This window comes from Microcaecilia unicolor, chromosome 4 (genome assembly GCF_901765095.1).
Source record: "Microcaecilia unicolor chromosome 4, aMicUni1.1, whole genome shotgun sequence".
NCBI lineage: Eukaryota > Metazoa > Chordata > Amphibia > Gymnophiona > Siphonopidae > Microcaecilia > Microcaecilia unicolor.
In genome coordinates, this window is record NC_044034.1 from 33,403,783 (window position 1) to 33,426,128 (window position 22,346).

The 22,346-nt window shown below is 42.9% G+C and overlaps 1 protein-coding gene across 2 annotated transcripts in view; it reads right to left on the reverse strand.

The window, feature by feature from the left end:
• The window catches only part of PRCP (prolylcarboxypeptidase), a 57,173-nt gene that overhangs the window by 28,615 nt on the left and 6,212 nt on the right, over positions 1 to 22,346 (reverse strand). For both annotated transcript variants that reach the window (XR_003941863.1, XM_030200092.1), the window contains exons 2-4: positions 5,663 to 5,800; positions 4,960 to 5,061; positions 958 to 1,139 (exon numbers count right to left, since the gene is read on the reverse strand). Coding sequence is in view for 1 of the 2 variants with exons in the window: in XM_030200092.1 (XP_030055952.1) it covers positions 958 to 1,139; positions 4,960 to 5,061; positions 5,663 to 5,800 (422 nt within the window). In the remaining variant the exon portion in view is untranslated. The remainder of the gene's footprint in view (positions 1 to 957; positions 1,140 to 4,959; positions 5,062 to 5,662; positions 5,801 to 22,346) is intronic.

Consider the following 22,346-nt stretch of genomic DNA (forward strand, 5'->3'; position numbering starts at 1 on the left):
GCATTTGTGCTGTTAAAGCAAGGAGGAAGAGGGGGAGGAGACAGCACTCAAAGAACTTGGTAATTGGTAGATAAGAGGCTGGCGCAGGTGCAGCTTTCACTTCCACAGGAACTGCTTCCGTCCCCAGGGGAACCCCGCAGAACTGCTTCCATCCCTACGGGAATCCCGCAAACCCCGTTCCCATGCAGGTCTCTAGGGCCTACCTAATCAAGCTTAAAATTTCACATATTACTTCACAGCTATCTATTAGAGCTGTTATTTTGAGGGGGGGGGGGAAGGCTTATGGACAGCGATCTTGTTAAACAGTTACAGAATGGTCATAGATAATATTTAATAAATTGTGAGTGGGTTAAAGATAATAGCTCAGCTTGCATGACCCATTGTTTTCTCTGCTCCAATGACCACCTTTGGTACAGTTCAACTTATTCCCATTTACCAGAGGGGGGGAGCAACAGGGCCACCTAGCCTGGGCCTCAATCTCAAAAGGAGGCCTGGAAATGTAGATGCTTGTTCATTTTAAAAGTTAGTTCATTTGCATAAAAAAGGCTAGATGAGAATGTATTAAGATTCAAATTATGTCTACAATGAGTATTTATTAAATAAGATATTCAAATTTTGTCTCACTTTATGGATTCCTTATTTTTTTCTATGTTACCTTTTTTGTTGCTGTTCACTCTATTATGGCTAGGAGTCTCAAATGCTGAATTAGCCCAACACTCTGGATCTCCAAGGCCTGTTCATGCCCAGGGGTCAGCATTGCACCTAATGGGACCCCCTTTGTTAAATGGCACAGGTATGTGACAATACTGACATGGTATATTTTGAGAGAAAATGAGAAAAAAATTTTAAAAAACCCCAAATCACACACAAAAAAAATGTTAAAGAAAAAAAATATTAAAAAGAAAAAAAAAAAGTTAACTCTGTCCTATGACGCCTAGGCATTATAACTTTCTTTACCCAACCACCACATCGGGGTATTTCATTCTAAACCAGGCTGCAAGCATCCCTCCATAGGATCCACCAATAGCAATGACAGGACTGTCCCAGGCTCCTGAAATGCTCTCTTTTAGGTAGCGAATTAGCACTGCGAAATCTGCCAAGGCCTGCTCAGATGTCAAGTAGTTTAAATGTTTGGAATCCTACAAAAAAAAAAAAAAAAAAAATAAGACATGAGACAGCATAAAACTCCATACCATTTCACCTACAAAGTAATGTCAACAGCTAGAGTATTTGGAGAAGCCTTACAAAAAGATATATAAAATCCATCATTTGACTAGTCTGTATAAGAAAAATAGATTTTTTTTTTTTGCAAAGGATATCCGGCTGGGCATCTTTTTGGTGGCAAACATCTGTACTGATGAAATCCAAGGATTCAACCATTCTACTTACAAATCCAGAACACACTGTTGGAAAGTCTAAGATTTGGTTGGCTCTATCATGCTAGACCTCAAAAAAAGTCCAACCTCTGCACTATTAGGTGTTTTGTAAACAGTTTAAAAAAAAAACAGTAACCGATATCTATATATTCAAGCAAAATATTTTGAAGTTTTGTGTACATAACATAAGAAATGCCATATTGCGCAAGACTTAATAGACCTACCACCCAGAAACGCTAAAAGATCATCCCGAACTTTCCTCAACCTTCACTTCCCTAATTGCAAAGGCATAAAATACAAAGCGCTGCATGCATCAACCTTTTCTCATATAAGCATGCAACTCTACCACACTACCACACAACCTGAAAACGATCTACGAACTAACCAACTTCCGCAAATTATTGAAGACTCATCTCTTTGATAAAATTTATTGAAAGGATCAAAACACATGAAGTCCACACACACTGTTAGTAATGCATCAATACATTCTCTTCTGAATTCTTATCCCCCTTAATTTATACCTTTACTCACAGTAAAATGTTATACCGAACGCACTCCTACTATTGTTCTGTTGCCCTATCAGTTTCCCGTTGTTTCTTTCCACTGTTCGATTCCCTCAACGATACTCTGACTTTGACTTCCCATAACTCCTCATAATGTAATCCATAACCGCGTTGTAACAAATTGAATTTCCATCATTCACAATGTATTGTAAGCCATACTGAACCCGCAAATAGGTGGGAAAATGTGGGATACAAATGCAATAAATAACTAAAATATTACAAGGTCCTTTTAGCCTGCCTCTCCTGTCTGACAGCAGCCAATGGTTACTTGAAATACCCACCCAACAGATCCTAATGAAGAACCCCTTAGCCACCTACGCTCACTCTCAGCAGTAACAGATAGTGTTCCCCAAACTTGCCTGGTTAATATTTTTTTAAACAGCCACACACACCTCAGGAGGTCAATATTCAGTAACCTGGCAAACTGAATTCAGAAAGATACCCCAATGATGTTAGTCAAATATTAAGATATTGGAGACCGCTTATCCAGATAAAAGTACCTCTGTATATACCCACCCAAATTTATCCTGGATAACATTTTCCAGGTTAACTTTGGCACTCAATGTGCAAAAAGTGGGAATACGACCAAGGAAACCAGACACTGGAAGACGTTCTTAAATAAAAAGACTTTATTAAGGATTTGAAGAGTCTTTTTATTTAAGAACGTCTTCCAGTGTCTGGTTTCCTTGGTCGTATTCCCACTTTTTGCACATTGTTGTTTTTACCGTGGGGTGCTTGAGTTTTCCACCTTCTAGTGGATCTTCCCTAACTTTGGCACTCAACAGGCTTTCAATATTGGGGGGGGGGGGGGGGGAAGAGGGAAGAGAATCAGATGGCCCACTGGTACCTGTTCCTCCTCCCCTTCCCCCCACAAGTATAAAAGATAGCACAGCTTCTTCCTACTCTCCCAACAAAAATGTTGTCCTGCTGAAAAAGCAGTTTTTTTCCCTGGATGTTCTTGAAACAGAGCTGCTGTTTTAGAAGCGCATTAACTGGATATCCGAGACCAAGTCAGAGTATAATTGTTTTTCTTCTCTACTTTCCAGTACAGAAAACTTTTGCAGCCCATGTTGTCATATATCCTTAACTAGTTTTCTCCGTTTTCCATATTTATAGAACTCTGGAATATTCTACAGCACAATATGGATTTTCTAAAACTTAGAAAAACGCTTGAAAGCTTTGTTATTCAAGCATATTGGAGGAGCTGAAGTACAATTTCAGCATTTTCTCTTTCATAAAAAACTTCAGGACCACCTGGCCTTGCCTTTATTGAATGATCATAAAACCTACTTGACCACTAGTCTTCTTGCCTGTCCTGACCAATTCAAATCAACGTTCCTTCTAAGGTGTGCGGGAGCACTCTTTCACCTGTTAGGAATGAGCAGGTTCTGAGAGTCTCGCACAACTTTAACTGATGCTTAAGATGCTGTAGATTTAATTATACTTTATTGATTTACTTGTATTTTGTATAGCTTTGTTTACACCAATTTTTAATCTTACTTAGTAGTCACCTTGATTATCATAACCCCTTATATAATGGTGTTTCCTAATCTTTCCTACATCATTTACAAATGATACAATACAGCCATTAAACTTCTGCAGTCCCTTAGAGGGTCTATCTCCAGCAAAACTCAGGCCCACCTGCACCCTATGCACTACACTAGCACTTTCCTCCACTGGGTCACAACCGCCTCTGGGCAAGTCTCCCACTTAAATTATCCCCAGTGATTTCTAGTTTACTGGTGGCCACGTTCCCAGTGGTCTTAGTTCCCAGAAAGCACTCACAGACCCAGCACACAAACCACCAGGATTCTTTATCAGTCTAGAAAGGCAGAGGCAATAAACACTTGTTTATTGTCTTTAAAAATTGAACAATTAACAAAAAATTGTGCAATCAGTAAACAGTAACAGATAACTGAAATATGGATCAATTATAATACTAAACATTTGTTTACTTTCTAAAAAGTACCTGGGAAGATCAGATCATATAACTGTGTTTACTGAACCCCAGCAAAGAGATCCTGTTCTTTTCTCCCAGGCTAAGCCTTGGGGAAAAAACCCAGTAAAGTCAAAATGAAAAGAGCTCCTGGGTCATCAGAGCCCAGTCAACAAGTTTTTAAAATATACTGCTCACAGTAATGTAGATCACTTCTTCAGAGTGAAACTAAAAGAGGGAGCTTTAACTTTTCTATCACAGCTTTACAGCAAAAAAAACACCACCCGCTGGCCAACTAGGAGAAAATACACTTCAGGACTTGTAAGGCAGGAAAATATCCAATACATTTGTTTCTTCACAATGATCATGTTACTCCATTGTCTGGAGCACCATAAATTGCATTGCATGTATATTCTTACCCTAGCTCATGGGGTGGGGGAGGGGGAATTCATCCAGCAGCATTAGGTTCCTTCACGCAGGTGTTAATTCCCTTAACACACAATAAGGCCCTAAGCCACACTAAATACGAAGCAGCCCATTTTATACCCATGGACCTCTTACATTTTAGCATGCGTTCAGACCCTAATGCCTCTTCGGTGGCAGGAAAGAACCCCACTCTATTTTCACTGGTTCTTCTTTTCCAGCGTCCACTTGAATATATTAGCCACCCTCCATCCTAACCTCCTTCCCCAAGTTTATAAAAATACATTATAATTATTAACTGCCAGTACAGCTAATAGCTATACTGGCACTCAGGGGGGGATGCACTAACGTCGTCGTTAGAGCCGTTCCGTACCGAATTCCATAGCGAATCAGACGAGGGCGGGCCAGGGAGGAAAGGAGGGAAGTCCAGAGAGGTGATCAGCTGTTGTTGCCGGTGCAGCACCTTCACACAGAGGTGAGAGGCACTGTGAGGGCCCGGTGGCAGAAGGAGGGGGGTGGGTGGAGGGGGCGGAGTTTCCTCAAGACAGCATAAGTAATTAATCACCACATTTTCAATACAACAGGTAGATACTTGAAAAAAAAAAATTATAATGGAAGGCAAGTCCAGCCTCAGTTATTTAAGTCTAGGAAAAGGACTTACCTTATACGACTCATTTCCAAAGGGCAAAGACTCTCCATAGTACCTGTGTTCAGCAAATACCAACATGGCTTTTAACTCCTCAGCCACTTCCCACATAAACCCCTAAAAAGATGCAAATTAATACGTTTATAGCAGTATATTAACACTTGTCAGATAAGGACCACCTGGCCTTGCCCTGCTTATTGAATGATCATAAAACCTACTTGACCACTAGCCTTCTAGCTTGTCCTGACTAGTTCAAATCAACTTTCCTTCTAAAGGTATGCGGGAGCACTCTTTCACCTGTTAGGAATGAGCAGGTTCTGAGAGTCTCGTATAACTTGTCAGTGGGAAAGCAGATGACGGACTCCTCCCTCCTCTACGCACACCTTAAGAGGGGACATTATTTCAGATATAGACACTTAGTTATGACTAAAAACGTCTTAAAATAAAATTTTGGCCCTACATGTTTTCATTTTGTTAAAAAAACAAAAACAACAACAACTCTTGGGGCTGCCCTTGTCCCGCCTAAAACATTCCCCCTTGAAATTTGGATGAACTATGGAGCAAAATGTGTACAATAGCGGCATCAAATCGCAACTTGGACCTTATGACATTTTGTTTTGAAAACGAGGCCTTTAATCTTAAATACCAGCATTCACCATGGCTGGCTATGCCCCTTCTACTGAAGGGTCAGAATATCTAAAGAAAGAGTTGCACATACCGTATTGTTGCAAAACCAGGCGATATCGCCCTCGTTGCCAGTATAGAAGAGTATTGGGCCATTTTTAGACCAATGAAAGTCAGATACCAAATAGCGCTGCTTGAACGTAAGATCCAAATCAAATCCGAAGTGATCAATCTGTGGAAGCAAGAAAACAGGGTTAGTGCCAATATTCCTACATGCCTCTCAGAACTACCTTCTCTGTCCCCCCCCCCCCCCCCCACCACCACCACAACAGCCAGACAAGACGAAGGTGTCCATGGAAAAGTTACTAATGCATGGAATGGCCAGTGGAGGTGGAACACAGCGGACTCTCGGTGTAGATGCAGTTGTCCTTGGAGCTGCTGTAGTACCTGATCTGTGTCTCCATCTCATCCTACCCCACTCCACCAGTACAGCTCTTCACACTACCACTAGAACTCCACTTGCTGGGAAGGAGGGAGCCCTGGGCTCTTCCAGCTGCTTCCCTCTTGGGGCCACCACTACCCCAACTTTGGTAGTCAGACAAATAAGACCTATGGTCCCACAGCAATGCTTTTTAGCCACCATGCCGCCCCACCCCCACCCCCCAAGTCTGTCTGCCTGCAGGCTAGACCCACCTGTGACAGGACAGGCAGAAACAATAATATATATATTTTTTTTTTCTTTAACACAACTAATACTTTCTTGCATAAAATGGCCCTCATTTCATTTTACAAGCCTTATTCTCATCTGTTAGTACATAAGTACATAAGTAGTGCCATACTGGGAAAGACCAAAGGTCCATCTAGCCCAGCATCCTGTCACCGACAGTGGCCAATCCAGGTCAAGGGCACCTGGCACGCTCCCCAAACGTAAAAACATTCCAGACAAGTTATACCTAAAAATGCGGAATTTTTCCAAGTCCATTTAATAGCGGTCTATGGACTTGTCCTTTAGGAATCTATCTAACCCCTTTTTAAACTCCGTCAAGCTAACCGCCCGTACCACGTTCTCCGGCAACGAATTCCAGAGTCTAATTACACGTTGGGTGAAGAAAAATTTTCTCCGATTCGTTTTAAATTTACCACACTGTAGCTTCAACTCATGCCCTCTAGTCCTAGTATTTTTGGATAGCGTGAACAGTCGCTTCACATCCACCCGATCCATTCCACTCATTATTTTATACACTTCTATCATATCTCCCCTCAGCCGTCTCTTCTCCAAGCTGAAAAGCCCTAGCCTTCTCAGCCTCTCTTCGTAGGAAAGTCGTCCCATCCCCACTATCATTTTCGTCGCCCTTCGCTGTACCTTTTCTAATTCTACTATATCTTTTTTGAGATACGGAGACCAGTACTGAACACAATACTCCAGGTGCGGTCGCACCATGGAGCGATACAACGGCATTATAACATCCGCACACCTGGACTCCATACCCTTCCTAATAACACCCAACATTCTATTCGCTTTCCTAGCCGCAGCAGCACACTGAGCAGAAGGTTTCAGCGTATCATCGACGACGACACCCAGATCCCTTTCTTGATCCGTAACTCCTAACGCGGAACCTTGCATAAACCAGCACTTAAAATGTTTCTTGCATAAACGCCTAACGTTCCCGTAGTACAAAGTCAGGATATGAACCTATCAAACCCAAGTTCATGTAAAATGGCAAGGAACATGTCCTGGGCATAATTAGACTGGGACAAGGGTATAGTAAGTTTAGACATTAAACTCCCTATTTCAGTATCAGTAATTACACCTGCTACCAAGTACACTTAAGATTTGGTAAACTGCTACTGAGTAGCACTCCACTGCAGGAATTGGTGTGGGGGGGAGGGAAATTGCCTTCTTAATCCCCAATCGGAAATAGCAAATGTTGGTAGATGACAGGCCCACCCATTTCCACCCAAGGCCCACCTAAAAATAGTGGATCGCAATCGGGCATCATGGTGGCTAAGGTGAAGTTTCTTTTCCCGCCCTCACCACCACTGCGAAGCAGCAGAGATTCACAGAGATCAACTCCGGAGCCTTCCCTCTGCAATGATCCGAGTGGTGGCCAAGGTGAATCATCTTTTCCCTCCCTTACCCCCGCCTCAAAAGCACCTAGTTTAAATTAAGGGCACCGGCCAGCAGCGATTCAAAGAGAACCACTCCGGAGCCTTCCCTCTGCAACGATCCGCCCTCTCAGAAACAGGAAGTTGAGACAGAGAGAAGGCTCTGGAGTGGGTCTACTACTAAACATTTCTAGAGCGCTACTAGGGTTACGAAGCGCTGTACAAATTAACAAAAAAGGACAGTCCCTGCTCAATGGAGCTTACAATCTAAAGGTCGAAATGTCAAGTTGGGGCAGTCTAGGTTTCCTGAATACAGGTTTAGTGGTTAGGTGCCGAAGGCAACATTGAAGAGGTGGGCTTTGAGCAAGGATTTGAAGATGGGCAGGGTGGGGGCCTGGCGTATGGGCTCAGGGAGTTTATTCCAAGCATGGGGTGAGGCGAGGCAGAAAGGGCGGAGCCTGGAGTTGGCGGTGGTGGAGAAGGGTACTGAAAGGAGTGATTTGTCTTGAGAGCGGAGGTTACGGGTAGGAACGTAAGGGGAGATGAGGGTAGAGAGGTGGGGGGGGCTGCAGATTGGGTGCATTTGTAGGTGAGCAGGAGAAGCTTGAACTGTATGCGGTACCAGGGTCTCTGTCTATCAATCACTGTCAGCTGGTGCCCTTAATTTAAACTAGAAGCAGTGCAGTGAGAATGAGGGGGGAAGAAGGACAGATGATGGAGTAATGCTGATCTGCGGGACGGGCTGGGAGTGAGTGGCTGTACCTGCAGGGTGGGAGACCGTGGTTGCACCTGGGTGGGGTGGGGGTGGGGGGGCTGGAAGCCGATTTTGATGTCAGGTGTGTGCCCACTTGTGCTGGGTTCAGGCAAAAGTATTTTTAGCCCATTCTTGAACTGCTGCTAAACAGGGTTAGTCAAGTTTATTTGGGGCTGTGGGTAAGTCAGATTCAATGGGATATTAGAGTGGGAAAGCCAAGGCATTGCTGACTTTGAAATGGATGAGTAGACTCAAGGACAGAAAGAAGTGCTATCCTGACCCTGTAACTCTTGCCTCTCTCCCCACCACCAACAACCCCCTTATGACAGGCACGAAGGCCAGAAGCACAAGACAGGATGGAAAAGGATAATACATCTTACAAGCACAGACACCAACCTCAAGACTTGGCACATTGAGCACCAAACACAGCAGGTAAGAGGTTGTCCAAGTGGCCACTAGGGATGTGAACAGCCAAAAGTGTGTTAAGCTTTAATTTTAAATTAAAGCTTCGGCAATTTGCATTTGTTTTTTTTCATACATTTATGTATTTTGTGCCTACTGTATACACGCAGAATTCGTCTATACGTAAAACACCAATATGCATGTTAATTTGTAAGTGAGTGGAGGAGTGGCCTAGTGGTTAGGGTGGTGGACTTTGGTCCTGGAGAACTGAGTTCGATTCCCACTTCAGGCACAGGCAGCTCCTTGTGACTCTGGGCAAGTCACTTAACCCTCCATTGCCCCATGTAAGCCGCATTGAGCCTGCCATGAGTGGGAAAGCACAGGGTACAAATGTAACAAAAATAAAATAGATACTATTGGAGATTCTAGATGGAATGTTGCTACTATTGGAGATTCTACATGGACTGTTGCTATTCCACTAGCAACATTCCATGTAGAAGGCTGCGCAGGCTTCTGTTTCTGTGAGTCTGACGTCCTGCACGTATGTGCAGAACGTCAGACTCACAGAAGCAGAAGCCTGCGCGGCCACATTGGTGATCTGCAAGGGCCGACTTCTACATGGAATGTTGCTAGTGGAATAGCAACATTCCATGTAGAATCTCCAAGAGTAGCAACAGTGGAGGAGTGGCCTTTGGTCCTGGGGAATTGAGGAACTGAGTTCGATTCCCACTTCAGGCACAGCTCCTTGTGACTCTGGGCAAGTCACTTAACCCTCCATTTCCCCAGGTACAAATAAGTACCTCTATATATACAAGCCGCATTGAGCCTGCCATGAGTGGGAAAGCGCGGGGTACAAATGTAACTAAAAAAAAAAAAAGTATATGTCCATGCAAGTGATCTGCATGCACTTGAAATTTTAAGCACCAGTAGAAACTGAACGAGTGCTAATGAACACACCTATTGGCCAAGGCAAAAAGGGAAGACAAACTGCTCAATGCTCTTGGGATCAAGGTGGAGTATAGGAAAAAGAGCCACTAGTCAAACCAGGGGTGGCTTTAGCTCAACAGCTGCAACAGTCAAGCTCCACAGCACCCTGTGTTACCGTGGCACTATAGAAAGAGTGCGGCAGCAAGGTAGAACATACTGGCTGCAGTTCTCTTCATCCAGACTACCTTCAAACTCCAACCAAGTATCCAATAATGATACTCTGCCCAAGGAATACCTGCGGCTTGAAAGATGACAAAAGATATGTCAAGTTCATTTAAGCACAAACTAATCATTGCCTATTTTACAAGCAACCATAGCAGGTATATTGGGACTTGTGAGAACTCACAGGGTTGGGTGGGGGGGGGGGGGGGGGGGAGGATCTGGTGCTCTCTCCTTTAAATCCTGAGTAATTCACCTTAATCTGCCCAATTTCAGCTCCTACAGATTTGCAAGTCATACACAGCTCAGAAAGCTTTCAGAAATGGAAGAGGCAACAAATATTAAAATTGAATATTTGGCATTGTAATGTGGAGGACAGTGACAAAATGGAAAAAACGAAGTCTGTAGTACTCATTAAAAACAAAAATGACCTAACCCCCTCCTCCAAATACATCTTTTAGGATGCATAGGACTATTTTAGTTCTAAATGTTCATCCTGTCTTAAATAAAATTCCTCCCTGTAGAAAGATACAGGAAGATTAGATTTCCTCCTATTCTTTTCTTAACCTGAAAATCTTCCCCTAGTATTAATCTAGTTGTTGCCGTGAAGGGGGCATATGGTCGGGAGTGCAGCGAGGTTTTGTGTTTTGTTAATCTTTGGGAACTTTTACAATTCTGATAGCAACATAAGATGTGGTTAAATTATGAGTAAGTCAGAAGGAACCAGCTCACATAAAACTTAATAAAGGATCCCTTTTTTTCCCCCAAGATATTTTTGGCTGCACATTGGTTCTTCAGTTCTCTGCTGTGCTTCTAGTTTATTTATTTATTTAACACATTTATATCCCACATTTTCCCCACTTAGTTGCAGGCTCAATGTGGCTTACACAATACCAGAGAGGCAGGCTCCGGTTCAATAAAATACAAATACACAATATAGTAATCAACATGGAAGAAAAGCATAGATCAACAAAGAAATAAAAAGGGGATGGTGATAGAGGAGATTTGTCAGGAAGTCCATGAAAGTGTTTGTCAAGAGACTTCACAGAAAGTGAAAAAGGCCAGAGAAACTACAAAAAAAAACCCACCAACAAAATACTGAGGGACTGGGGACATTGAGAGATGCTGGCTAAGGATGGGCCTGTGAGTAGTAATGTCATAGAACAACCACACTATATAAGGACCCGTTTACTAAGCCGCACTAAAGCGTTAGTGTTTTTAACACACGTTAACCACGTTATGTGCCTACAATATCCCTATAGGTGCCTACACGGTTAGCACATTTGCTAAGTGTAGGCGCATTAAAAACGCTAATGTGCCAACTGCAAAGGTATTAAGTACAAAACCCTCTAAGCATTCAATTTCTCCTTCTTAGGTAGCAAGCTTTGGAATGCTCAACCAAAACCTATCCGTACCATTAATGGACTTTTGCCCTTCAGCAGAGCCGTAGCGAGGGGAGCTGACACCCGGGGCGGGTCGCCGCTGCGCACCCTCCTCCTGCTGGAGTGCACCCCCCCCCCCCACCGGAGCGCATACCTGCAGCGAGGGACAGGCGGGAGGGCCGATCCGCCCTGACTGCACGTTGCTGGGGTGTGTCGGCTCCGCGCTGGTTCACTGCTCTCTCTGTCCCGGAACAGGAAGTAACCTGTTCCGGGGCAGAGAGGGCAGTGCACCAGCGCAGAGCCGACACCCCCCAGCGACGTGCACCTGGGGCGGACCGCCCCCCACCCTACGCCACTGCCCTTCAGACCCATCTCTTCAAGACAGCTTACCCTAACGATTCAACCTAACCAAAACCTGTCCGCATGATTCTTCATGATAACAGTTAAACCGACCATGTTTTCCCACAATCCTTTTACTGCCCCATATACATTCCTTTCCATCTTTATACGCCTACCTTCCAACACCCATTCTCTTCTGCACCCAATTCCTCCTATGCTCAACTTACTTTCCGTTAACCCCATAAATTATGCGTTCATTACAAACTGTATTTTATTCCTACGACTTCGTAATTCCTTATAGTGTTACTATGTAAGCCGCATTGAGCCTGCCATGTGTGGGAAAGCGCGGAGTACAAATGTAATAAATAAATAAACAGGGTCCTCCTATATGTTCAGATATTTGTATTTTGGAGAACTCTTTTCTTCAAACTGTTTGTAAAAATAGTTCAAATTCCTCATACGACATTGAAACTTTTACTGTTCTCTGAAAATACCTGTACAAGAAATGAGTTGGGTTTTTTTTTTTAAGAGTTCCTAAACTGTTATCCATCTGGGGGCTTTCCAAATATGTTTTAAAAAAATTGCTAACCAGGACTTTCATTTTAAGTAAGATACATTCTGGCAACAATACTGATTCTTCACGGGGGGGAGTTCATTATACAAATCTAAGTGAGGATGGCAATCAGTTGACATAATAGTTAAGACATACCACCAACCAAGACTTGCTTTGGTTTATGGTCATCTTGCCTCTCTCTCCAACTCTATCTCCTGCAGATTCAACAGTAGGGTGGGTTACCCATTTTTCCTAAATGAAATCATCAAGGGGGAGGGAATTTTGGCGTTAGGGGGTATGGCATCCCTTAGTGGAACATCTGCTAGAGTTCTAACCTCAATTCTGCCACCTGATCATACCATTCAAGAAACTAGTGCTTTGGGTAGTCGAGGAGGGGGACCGAGCACTGGGAGAAGTCGGGGTGGTGGCCTCTCTCAGATGTGGCTGTGATACTAATAATTCTTCTGGGGGCAATGACTCCAAATGGTAACCAGAACAGCAGCTCTGGGAGCAGCATGTCCAGTTGGCAAAGATAGGCTGGGCTCAGTCCCTACTTTGTGCCTGTGAAAAAAAAACCCCCAGATAACCGCTATCCCATCTCAGAGCCTACATAAGTACGTAAGTAATGCCACACTGGGAAAATGCCATCGAGCCCAGCATCCTGTCCACAACAGCGGCCAATCCAGGGCAAGGGCACTTGGCAAGCTTCCGAAACGTACATTCTATACATGTTATTCCTGGAATTGTGGATTTTCCCCAAGTCCATTTAGTAGCGGTTTATGGACTTGTTCTTTAGGAAACCGTCTAACCCCTTTTTAAACTCTGCTAAGCTAACCGCCTTCACCACGTTCTCCGGCAACGAATTCCAGAGTTTACTCTGAATTGAGTAAAAAACACACCCCACACACTATTAAGGGCTATCCAAGGAGGTTCTAGTCTGCATTCTAAATAAAGGGGAGCGAAAGAAGGTATCCCACTCCCATCACTACACTGCTGTGTCAAACACTCCGAGCGTTTCTAACCAAAAAAAAAAAAAAGTGCTGCCTCTTCCAAAAGACACTGAACCATATCTCAAACAATTTAATATTACCTAACATAGTAACATAGTAGATGATGGCAGAAAAAGACCTGCATGGTCCATCCAGTCTGCCCAAGACAAACTCATATGTGTATACCTTACCTTGAATTTGTACCTGTCCTTTTCAGGGCACAGACCATATAAGTCTGCCCTGCAGTATTTCCCGCCTCCCAACCACCAGTCCCGCCTCCCATCTCCGGAAAGGCGGTAGAACGAGAGGACATGAAATGAGATTGAAGGGGGGCAGACTCAGGAAAGATGTCAGGAAGTATTTCTTCACGGAGAGGGTGGTGGACGCTTGGAATGCCCTCCCGCGGGAGGTGGTGGAGATGGAAACGGTAACGGAGTTCAAACATGCGTGGGATATGCATAGAAGAATCCTGTGCAGAAGGAATGGATCCTCAGAAGCTTAGCTAAAATTGGGTGGCGGAGCAGTTGGGGGGAAGAGGGGGTGGTGGTTGGGAGGCGAATTGGTTATTACTCTATTTACCATTAACTTTCTCTTTGCTTCAAGTACAATTTGTCATTCATAATAGATTTTCTAAATGTTAAATATCCATAGCTATGCCAGTATGTTTATGTTAATGTATTGTAAAATTGGATTCTTACAACAAATTGCTTTCTTATGCATTTATTCTTTGTTACGTATCCTATACTGTTTATTGTAAGCCACATTGAACTCAAACTTGTTTGGGATAGTGTGGGATATAAATGGCACAAAAAATTTCTCAACTAGCTTTCAGCTACATTTTACACATTGACATTAATTTAAATTTAAAATTGCACTGAAGTGTAAGTTCCAGTAGAATAGCAGTTAACCAAGAGCTAGAAGGGGGGGGGGGGAGGTGGAAAGAATCACACTGAGGGCACTTCAATATTTTCATGGAAAAATCAACTGGTAAATAGAAGTGGGTTGTGACCATATTTGGTAAGCAGAAGAAAGGACACTGCACTAACTGAAATTCAGCTCAGGAAGGATATCCCTAATTACTCTGCTGTGTAGCGAAAGACTAGCACTTCCTGCTTTAGGAGATGGGCCATTTTGGGCTCCCCTTTGTCTTGCTAGATGGGACATCTCAAAGGGGTCAACAAAATTAATATTGTTTAGCATATTAAATCATGACTAACTGCTTTATGCTACCTCAGCTACTTCCTTCTCTTTAAAAACTTTCTTCCACCAGTTTCACAAGGTCGGGGACAAGAGATCAGGTATAATCAACCATATAAAAGGGAAGACAACAAAAACCTACAGTTAAATGAAAAACTACTGGGTTGATATTTGCGGCCATTACAAAACTATTCATTTTAACCAGAAGAATCAAAATTATTTCCCCTCACCCCCCCCCCCCTTTTCACTATAGAGCCTACTCATTAGTGATAAGGGCCAAGGGAAGAATGGAGTACAATCTTGGCGAAACCAGGAGGGTTGTATCAGAATGCTAAAGAGTCAAAACACCTGGCCCTGCTACTCAGCATTTACTTTTACACTTGACCACACCCAGCTCCTACTGACTGTAAAATTAGGTCCCATCACAAGTCTCTGCTAATAGCCTAACATCCATTTGTATCTCCCAAAGGCTGCCCATGCATGCCATGGAAGGAGCCATAGCTGGCCAGGTGGCTCAGCTTCAGTATCAATCTTGGGATCATTCTTGAACCTACTACTACTATTAAACGTTTCTATAGCGCTACTAGACTTAAGCAGCGCTGTACAAATCAACATGAAAAGACAGTCCCTGCTCAACAGAGCTTACAATCTAAATTGGACAGACGGACAGGCAGCTAGGGGTGATAAGTGAGGGTGTTGAGTAAGAGAGTCATGGTTAGGAGTCGAAAGCAGTAGCAAAGAGGTGGGCTTTAAGCCTAGACTTGACCTGAACCTGCCCCCCTTCACCAGGTCATATACCATGACCTCAAGTGATACCAGCCACCATCACTCTGTGAAACCCACTTCACCACCATTCTTTGGCATGTGTGCTTAGATCAGGGTCTTGCTCGTTCTTCACTTTTATTCTGTTGCATAAATTTATTCCATATTTTTAGCTTGTTATCTATTTGACTAGATAATACCAGACCTTCTTGTGGCTCAGAGCTTAGAGATGTTGGGGGATGGGTGCTGCTGAAGGACCCAAGCAATGATCTTTGGAGATAGGAGTGGTTGCACAGTATTGGAGGGGAGGGAGTGATGTCCCTCAGTAGCAATAAGTAGGAGGTTGAAAATTATAACCGTGTTGCTTTGACTTGTGAGGGCGGAAGCGATGGAGACTCTGAAAGCAAGGATAGCAAACTATCTTCAGTCCTGCAAGATCTGAGATCAAAGTCAAAACAAAGGTTTACCCGAGGGAGAGCGTGTCCAACGTCTGTCGGGTTTTGGTTGATTGGGAGTGATGTATTTAAATACCAGCAAAGCTATTGGTATTCCCCTGCATAAGGGGCTCAAACTTAGCAGGATAAGGGTGGGAGCTAAGGTGGTAGACCGACTTAGGAAGTGGAAAGAAAATTTCTGAAGGAAGGAGAAATTACTTGTGGTATTCTATTGGGAAGGATTGTGGAACCATTTCCATTCCATATCTTTGCAAACAATATTAAATCTGGGGGGGGGGGGGGGGGAGATTCTAAACAACCGGCACAGAACCTGACATGGGGAGAGCAAGGCAGCAGCACTGGTTTGCATGAACAGAAAACAAATTACAGAACCCAGAAGATGAAAATGCAGCTCCTCAGTACCTCTTCACTCCCTATACTCCTCCCTGGAAACTGTTCATTGGGTTAACTCTCTTATCTGTATCCTTCTCCTCCACCGCTAACTCCAGACTCCGTTCCTTTTATCTTGCTGCACCATATGCCTGGAATAGACTCCCTGAGCCTGTACGTCAAGCTCCATCTCTGGCCGCCTTCAAATCTAGGCTAAAAGCCCACCTTTTTTATGCTGCTTTTAACTCCTAACCCCTATTCACTTGTACACTCCCACCTCAGTAATTCCCTTATTTCTCTGTTTTACCAAGTCTCAGTTGAACTTCAGGAAGACTGAAGGGAGGAAACTTCGATGGTCCTCTTTATACTTTGCACCTATTGATGACCGTTTTTCCACTATTTCTGGGATAAGCAGTATAAAATGTTTTGTACTTTTTTGGGATCTTGCCAGGTATTTGTGACCTGGATTGGCTAATGTTGGAAACAGGATGATGGGCTTGATGGACCTTTGGTCTTTCCCAGTATGGCAATACTTAAGTGGTTATACTCCTGAGCTGATACGAATATAGGTGCTACAATTTTGTGGCATCTCATGCTAATGTTTTATGAAGACCCATAGGCACTTGTTTGCTCTGTCCAGCTTAGACAACCTGTTATTAAAAACCAAAAAAATAAAAACCTACCCTCATTTGCCTTAAGTGAACAAGACTTCCTTTACAAGCATTAAAACACTGTAGTGGCCAAATCTTTGCTAAACTTGGCATTTTGCCCCTTTAAAAAAAAAATCTTAAAGTTTTAAATAAGTACATAAGTATTGCCATACTGGGACAGACCGAAGGTCCATCAAGCCCAGCATCCTGTTTCCAACAGTGGCCAATCCAGGTCACAAGTACCCGGTAAGATCCCAAAACAGTAAAATACATTTTATGCTGCTTATCCTAGAAATAAATCCAATGAAGCATGACCTTAAGTCTATAGGCAATAAGCAAACAACTTAATACAAAAAATATGTATTAGACAATTAATTCACTCTTGTATGATTCTCAATTTGATAAGAGGGGAAAAAAAAAGTCTCATAATATGTGACAGTCTGGGTCAATGTTTCATGTATAGCTAATGCCCTCTTGTGGCACCTTTCAAATGTCAGTCTTGAAATTTTCTGTTGTGTTCAATATCAATATTTATGTTTTTTCAATTATATTCAATTTTCTTCTTTTTTTAAGATTTACAAGCGGTAAGCAAACAAAAAAGTGAAGTCACTTATCTGTGAGCTCAATCAGCTCATCAGACCCCGACAGGCACCCGTTTCGCAAACGCTTTCTCAAGAGATCTGGGCTGATGTGAGCCTAGGTATGATTCACTATTCATATGTGCTGCAAGAGGGCATTATCTATACATGAAGCATTGATTCAGACTGTCACATACCAATCCCCGTGGCATGATGAGACTCCCCCCACCCCTTATCAAATTGAGAATCAGACAAGAGCAAACTAATTGTCTATACATATTTTTTGTATCCTAGAAATAAAGCAGTGGATTTTCCTCAAGTCCATTTTAATAATGGTCTATAACCTTTTTTTTAAACACTGCTAAGCTGACTGCTTTTACTATATTCTCTGGCAACAAATTCCAGAGTTTAATTGCACACTGGGTGAAGAAATATTTTCTCCGATTCATTTTACATTTTTATTACTTTGTAGCTTCACTACGTGCCCCCTAGTCCTGGTATTTTTGGAAAGAGTAAAAGAAATTCACGTCTACCCATTCCACTCCACTCATTTTATAGACCTCTATCATATCTCCCCTCAGCTGTCTTTTCTCCAAGCTGAAGAGCCCTAGCTGCTTTAGCCTTTCCTCATAGGGAAGATGTCCCATCCCCTTTATTATTTGTCATCCTTCTCTGTACCTTTTCTAATTCCACTATATCTTTGAGCTGCAGTGACCAGAATTGAACACAATATTTGAGGTGCAGTCACACCATGGAGCAAAACAAATTCATTATAAATATCCTTTTTGTTTTCCATTCCTTTCCCTAATACCACCTAACATTCTGTGAAGAAACAGTGTTTTTTAAGCCTGTTATTTTCCTGCATTCATTATGTTCTGAAGTGTATTTCTCCTATTTGGCCAGCAGATGGTGAATGTTTATGCTTAAAGTTGTTACAGAGGACCAACTTTTTTCTTTTAGTTGGCCCAAGATAATAGAAAGTGCCCGCAGTGATGTAACCAGTTTTTATTTGAAACACGACTGTTCTGAGCTCCGATTGGCCTGGAGTTTGAAATAACCCAACAGATGCTGGCTGTTGCTTCAGTTTCAGGCCGGGAGGAAAGACGACAGATCTCTTTGCTGAGGCTCTGTGAACAGTTATATATCCTGATCTTCCCAGGTACTGTTTAGACAGTATATAGATGTTTAGTGTTACAATTTGATCCATTTTTCAGTTACCTGTTATTGTTTGGATTGCCCATTTTTTGTTCATTGTTCCAATGTGAGAATAAACACATTTGTTTGTTCGTTCTGCCTGTCTAGACCGATAAAGAATCCTGGTGGTTTGTGTGTTGGGTCTGAGTGCTCTCTGGTTTGTGTGTTGGGTCTGAGTGCTCTCTGGGAACTGTGGGGCCACTGGGAGTGTGGCTCCAGTAATCTAGAAATCATTGGGGATAATGGGAGAGCGGGAGACTCGCCCAGAGGCAGTTGTGACCCAGTCGGTGGGAGGAGGGTGCTAGTGTAGAGCATAAGCGGCAGGTGCAAGTGGACCCGAGCTGTGCTAGGGATAGACCCTCTAAGTGGCCGTGGATTTACCCCAGGCGGGTCTAGGTGTTTTGTGACACATTCTATTTGCTTTCTTAGCCACCGCCACACAATGAGCAGAGGGTTTCAATGTATCAACGATGCTTGGTGATTCCTAAATGTGGAACCTTGCATGACGTAGCTATAATTCGGGTTCCTCTTTCCCACATGCATCACTTTACAACTGCTCATATTAAACATCATCTGCCATTTAGATGCTCGGTCTCTTGAGGTCCTCTTGTAATTTTACAACTTTGAATAACTGTGTCGTCAGCAAAATAAAGGTGCTGCTCTCAGGTCCAGGAGGACTGTGGCAGAGCACATGTCCAGGCACAATCCTGCAGAAGTCCCCTATGATCAATGCTAATAATGCACCTATATTTGGGTATTAATCATAAGGGCGGTCTTTCCCTGTGCTGTTCCAGCAGTGATTTTACAGAGCTGTTCAGAAACAGTGTGGGGAACTAATCATCGGCACCTAAGTAAATGTAACTAGTTATTGTACTTTAAAAGTTTTGTAAAGTACTAGATAATTTGTTACTTTACTAAAGTAATAATTTTGCCAAGTTTTACTATTTTTATTCAGTTACATCTGATGCTTGCGGTTAAATGTAGAAAGTAAGAGCAGAAGGAAGATGTGACAGTTCTTCAATAAACCAAATTAAAACAGCAAAACTGGGAACAGGATTTTGCTATTGCAAACCTTATCACACAAATAGTGGATCATCTCATCTTAAATTCTGCTGTTCAGTGAACACAGCCTATAAGGACAGTGGAGTTGCCTGTGTTTGTTGAATTGGTTACTGGTCTCCAGCCAAACAGAACAGTGATGAGTTGGGTCCCTTTACAGTAGAGATGTAGCAATTCTTGGTGAACAGACATATGCCTCTACAACAGACTGCTGGTCATCCCATGGAAAAGTTTTAGAATGGGGTAACTGTCCACTGGATTGCTAAAAGTCTTTAGGCAGGGCCGGTGAGATAGAGAGTAGGGGGCAAGATTCCCCGGGCCCAGCACCAGAAAGTTCTGCTCCCTCCTGCTCCTGTGTTGGGACCCAGTACAAAGGAACAAGAGTGACAGACCAAGGGAACAGCAGATACAGGAAGGTAAGGGATTTGGGAGGCTGCCCTGAGCCTGGCTTTGTCTCTAGGAAGTCTGCTTGTCTGACCTTAAGACTGAAAGGTTCCCACACATTTGATGTTCTTGCATCAGTTCTCAAAGGTATTCAAAACAGAGCTTGCCATCAGATGAAAAATTGTTAGGACAAGATTCCAACTTTGTGAAAGCCTTCTTTGTAATTGGACAGCATGACTAATGAAGATACAAATGAAGAATCAGAGAGCGCTACTTCTAATGCAGATAATGACCGTAAATGATAATGTACTCTTTGGCTACATGGAATTCAGTGTTTCAGAGATTCCTCTGATCATAACCTGCAGACCTCGTCAGAAGATATCAATAATATTGCAAACTGGTCCGATTTGAAGGAACTTTTTATCAGACTGAACAATCCGCTTTCTGCTAGTGTAGCTGAACCTTTTTAACTGTGCTGGATTAATGACCCTCAAGCCACGCATTCGCATAAGTGACAAGTCATTTTCAAAAATTTAGTTTTACTAAAAGCAAAGTGGATTGAATTGTAGAGCAATAAAGTTGTCGGTTAAAAATGTTAATAGTTGCATTCATTGTAGTTGTTTTTAAGTATTAAAATATACATTTATTTTTACTTTTAAAAAGTACTTTGGCCTAGTATTTTGGACACTGATTATGAGCAACTTGGATGCAGGAGGAGAAAGCAATTGCCGAACGGGGGAGAAGGAAAGAAGGTAAATCACCACATACCCCCAGTCTACATTAAACTGCAGTGAGCACAACTCAAATTCCCAAGCAAGCACGCTTGGGCTCTTGTCAGTAAAACCACAACAGAAGAAATGCTTACATGAATTCAACAAAAACACTTCAAAAGGGCTATTAGCTAAAAATTACACGCTCATTAAAACAAAAACCATTATTAACTTGAATTAAACACCTTTAGCTAGTCATTTTGAAAACTAACTTTCTGCTAACGACTATAATAGATCCAAAAGGTGTCAGATATGAACCATATTAGTAAAAAATATTGTAATCACTATATATATTTGTTCTTTTTCATGTTATCTAGTCCCATGGGAGACATGGCTGGAAGCAGAAAGATGATGACAAGATGTTTCCTGCATAAGTTGGAGTCTGCACCGTGACCGTCTGATAAACTGCCCAAAATTGCAAAGTTTCACTGACCAGCTTTTGCAACTACTTCCTGATTTGCTGAATAAAGGCTATTGTTGGGACTTCCTGTTCCTATCCAATTAGTGTTAAAATCAGTGTAGGGCTGGCCCTGGGCCCAGCAGCCAAGTTCAGCTTCATAAACTGAAATCCACTGCTTATCCCTGGGATAACCCCAAATTTATCCACATTTTGGGATCTTGCCAGGTAGATTGGCCACCACTGGAAACAATGTACTGGGCTTGGACCTTTAATGCGACTCTGCATGGCAATTCTTTTGTTCTTATGCATGCTCCCCCACTCGATATGCTCCACTGGTCCTTGCGTCTTGGAGGACGTGGGACCTAAGTGTTTGCACCGACACGGTGGTAATGGCACCCCCTACTGTGACTTTCTAGGTTATGGCGCATGCCAACAAATGCTAGTGGCCATATTTAGTTTTGTTTTACATATGGTAGTTATGAAAATCTAACTGTAGCTTACAAACATGAATACGGTATAAACTAGGGGTGGGCAATTAACGCATTAACACTATTAAAATGTTATGTGTCACTTAAAGGAACATGGAGGATGTCAGGAGGAAGAAAGAGCACAGGGCAGGGAATGCGTCGCGCCGGAGGCCAACACTGAAGGCAGTTTCGGCTGGCGAGGACCCCCGCCTGCAAAACCAGGGGCCCGGATGAAATTTGCGGGGGCCCAGGCTCCCGTGGCCCCACCTAGTTACGCCCCTGGCAAACGTATGCAAAAAACGCTTAACAGAGGTCCCTGAACTGTTCTGTTGGATATAGAAGAGAGACCTTCTATGGAGAACCAGGTCTCGGTTCCGTTTTGCTTTATGGTTGTCCCTACTTTATTCTTTGCTTCTACTACTCTGTGGGGAACTGTTCTTCCTGCTTTGGTCATGTCTCTCACCTATACATGTCTACTTACAGAGTACTTAACCACACAAGGGCACATGTAACTTATGTGCCCACATTTAAGAACTGTACACCACCCTGGGTGAATCTCTTCATAAAGGTGGCTAATAAATCCCAATAATTAAAATAAGAATATCCATAGTGGGTCAGACCAATGGTCCATCTAGCCCAGTATCCTGCTTCCAACAGAGGCCAATTCAGGTCACAAGTACCTGGCAGAAGTCCAAATAGTAGGAACATTCCATACTACCACTCCCAGGGCAAACAGTGGCTTCAATTGTTAGACTACTTAAAGCAGTTTACAATAAAAACATACAAAATAGAGGTGATATTGTAGGTACCTACACAGTTAAC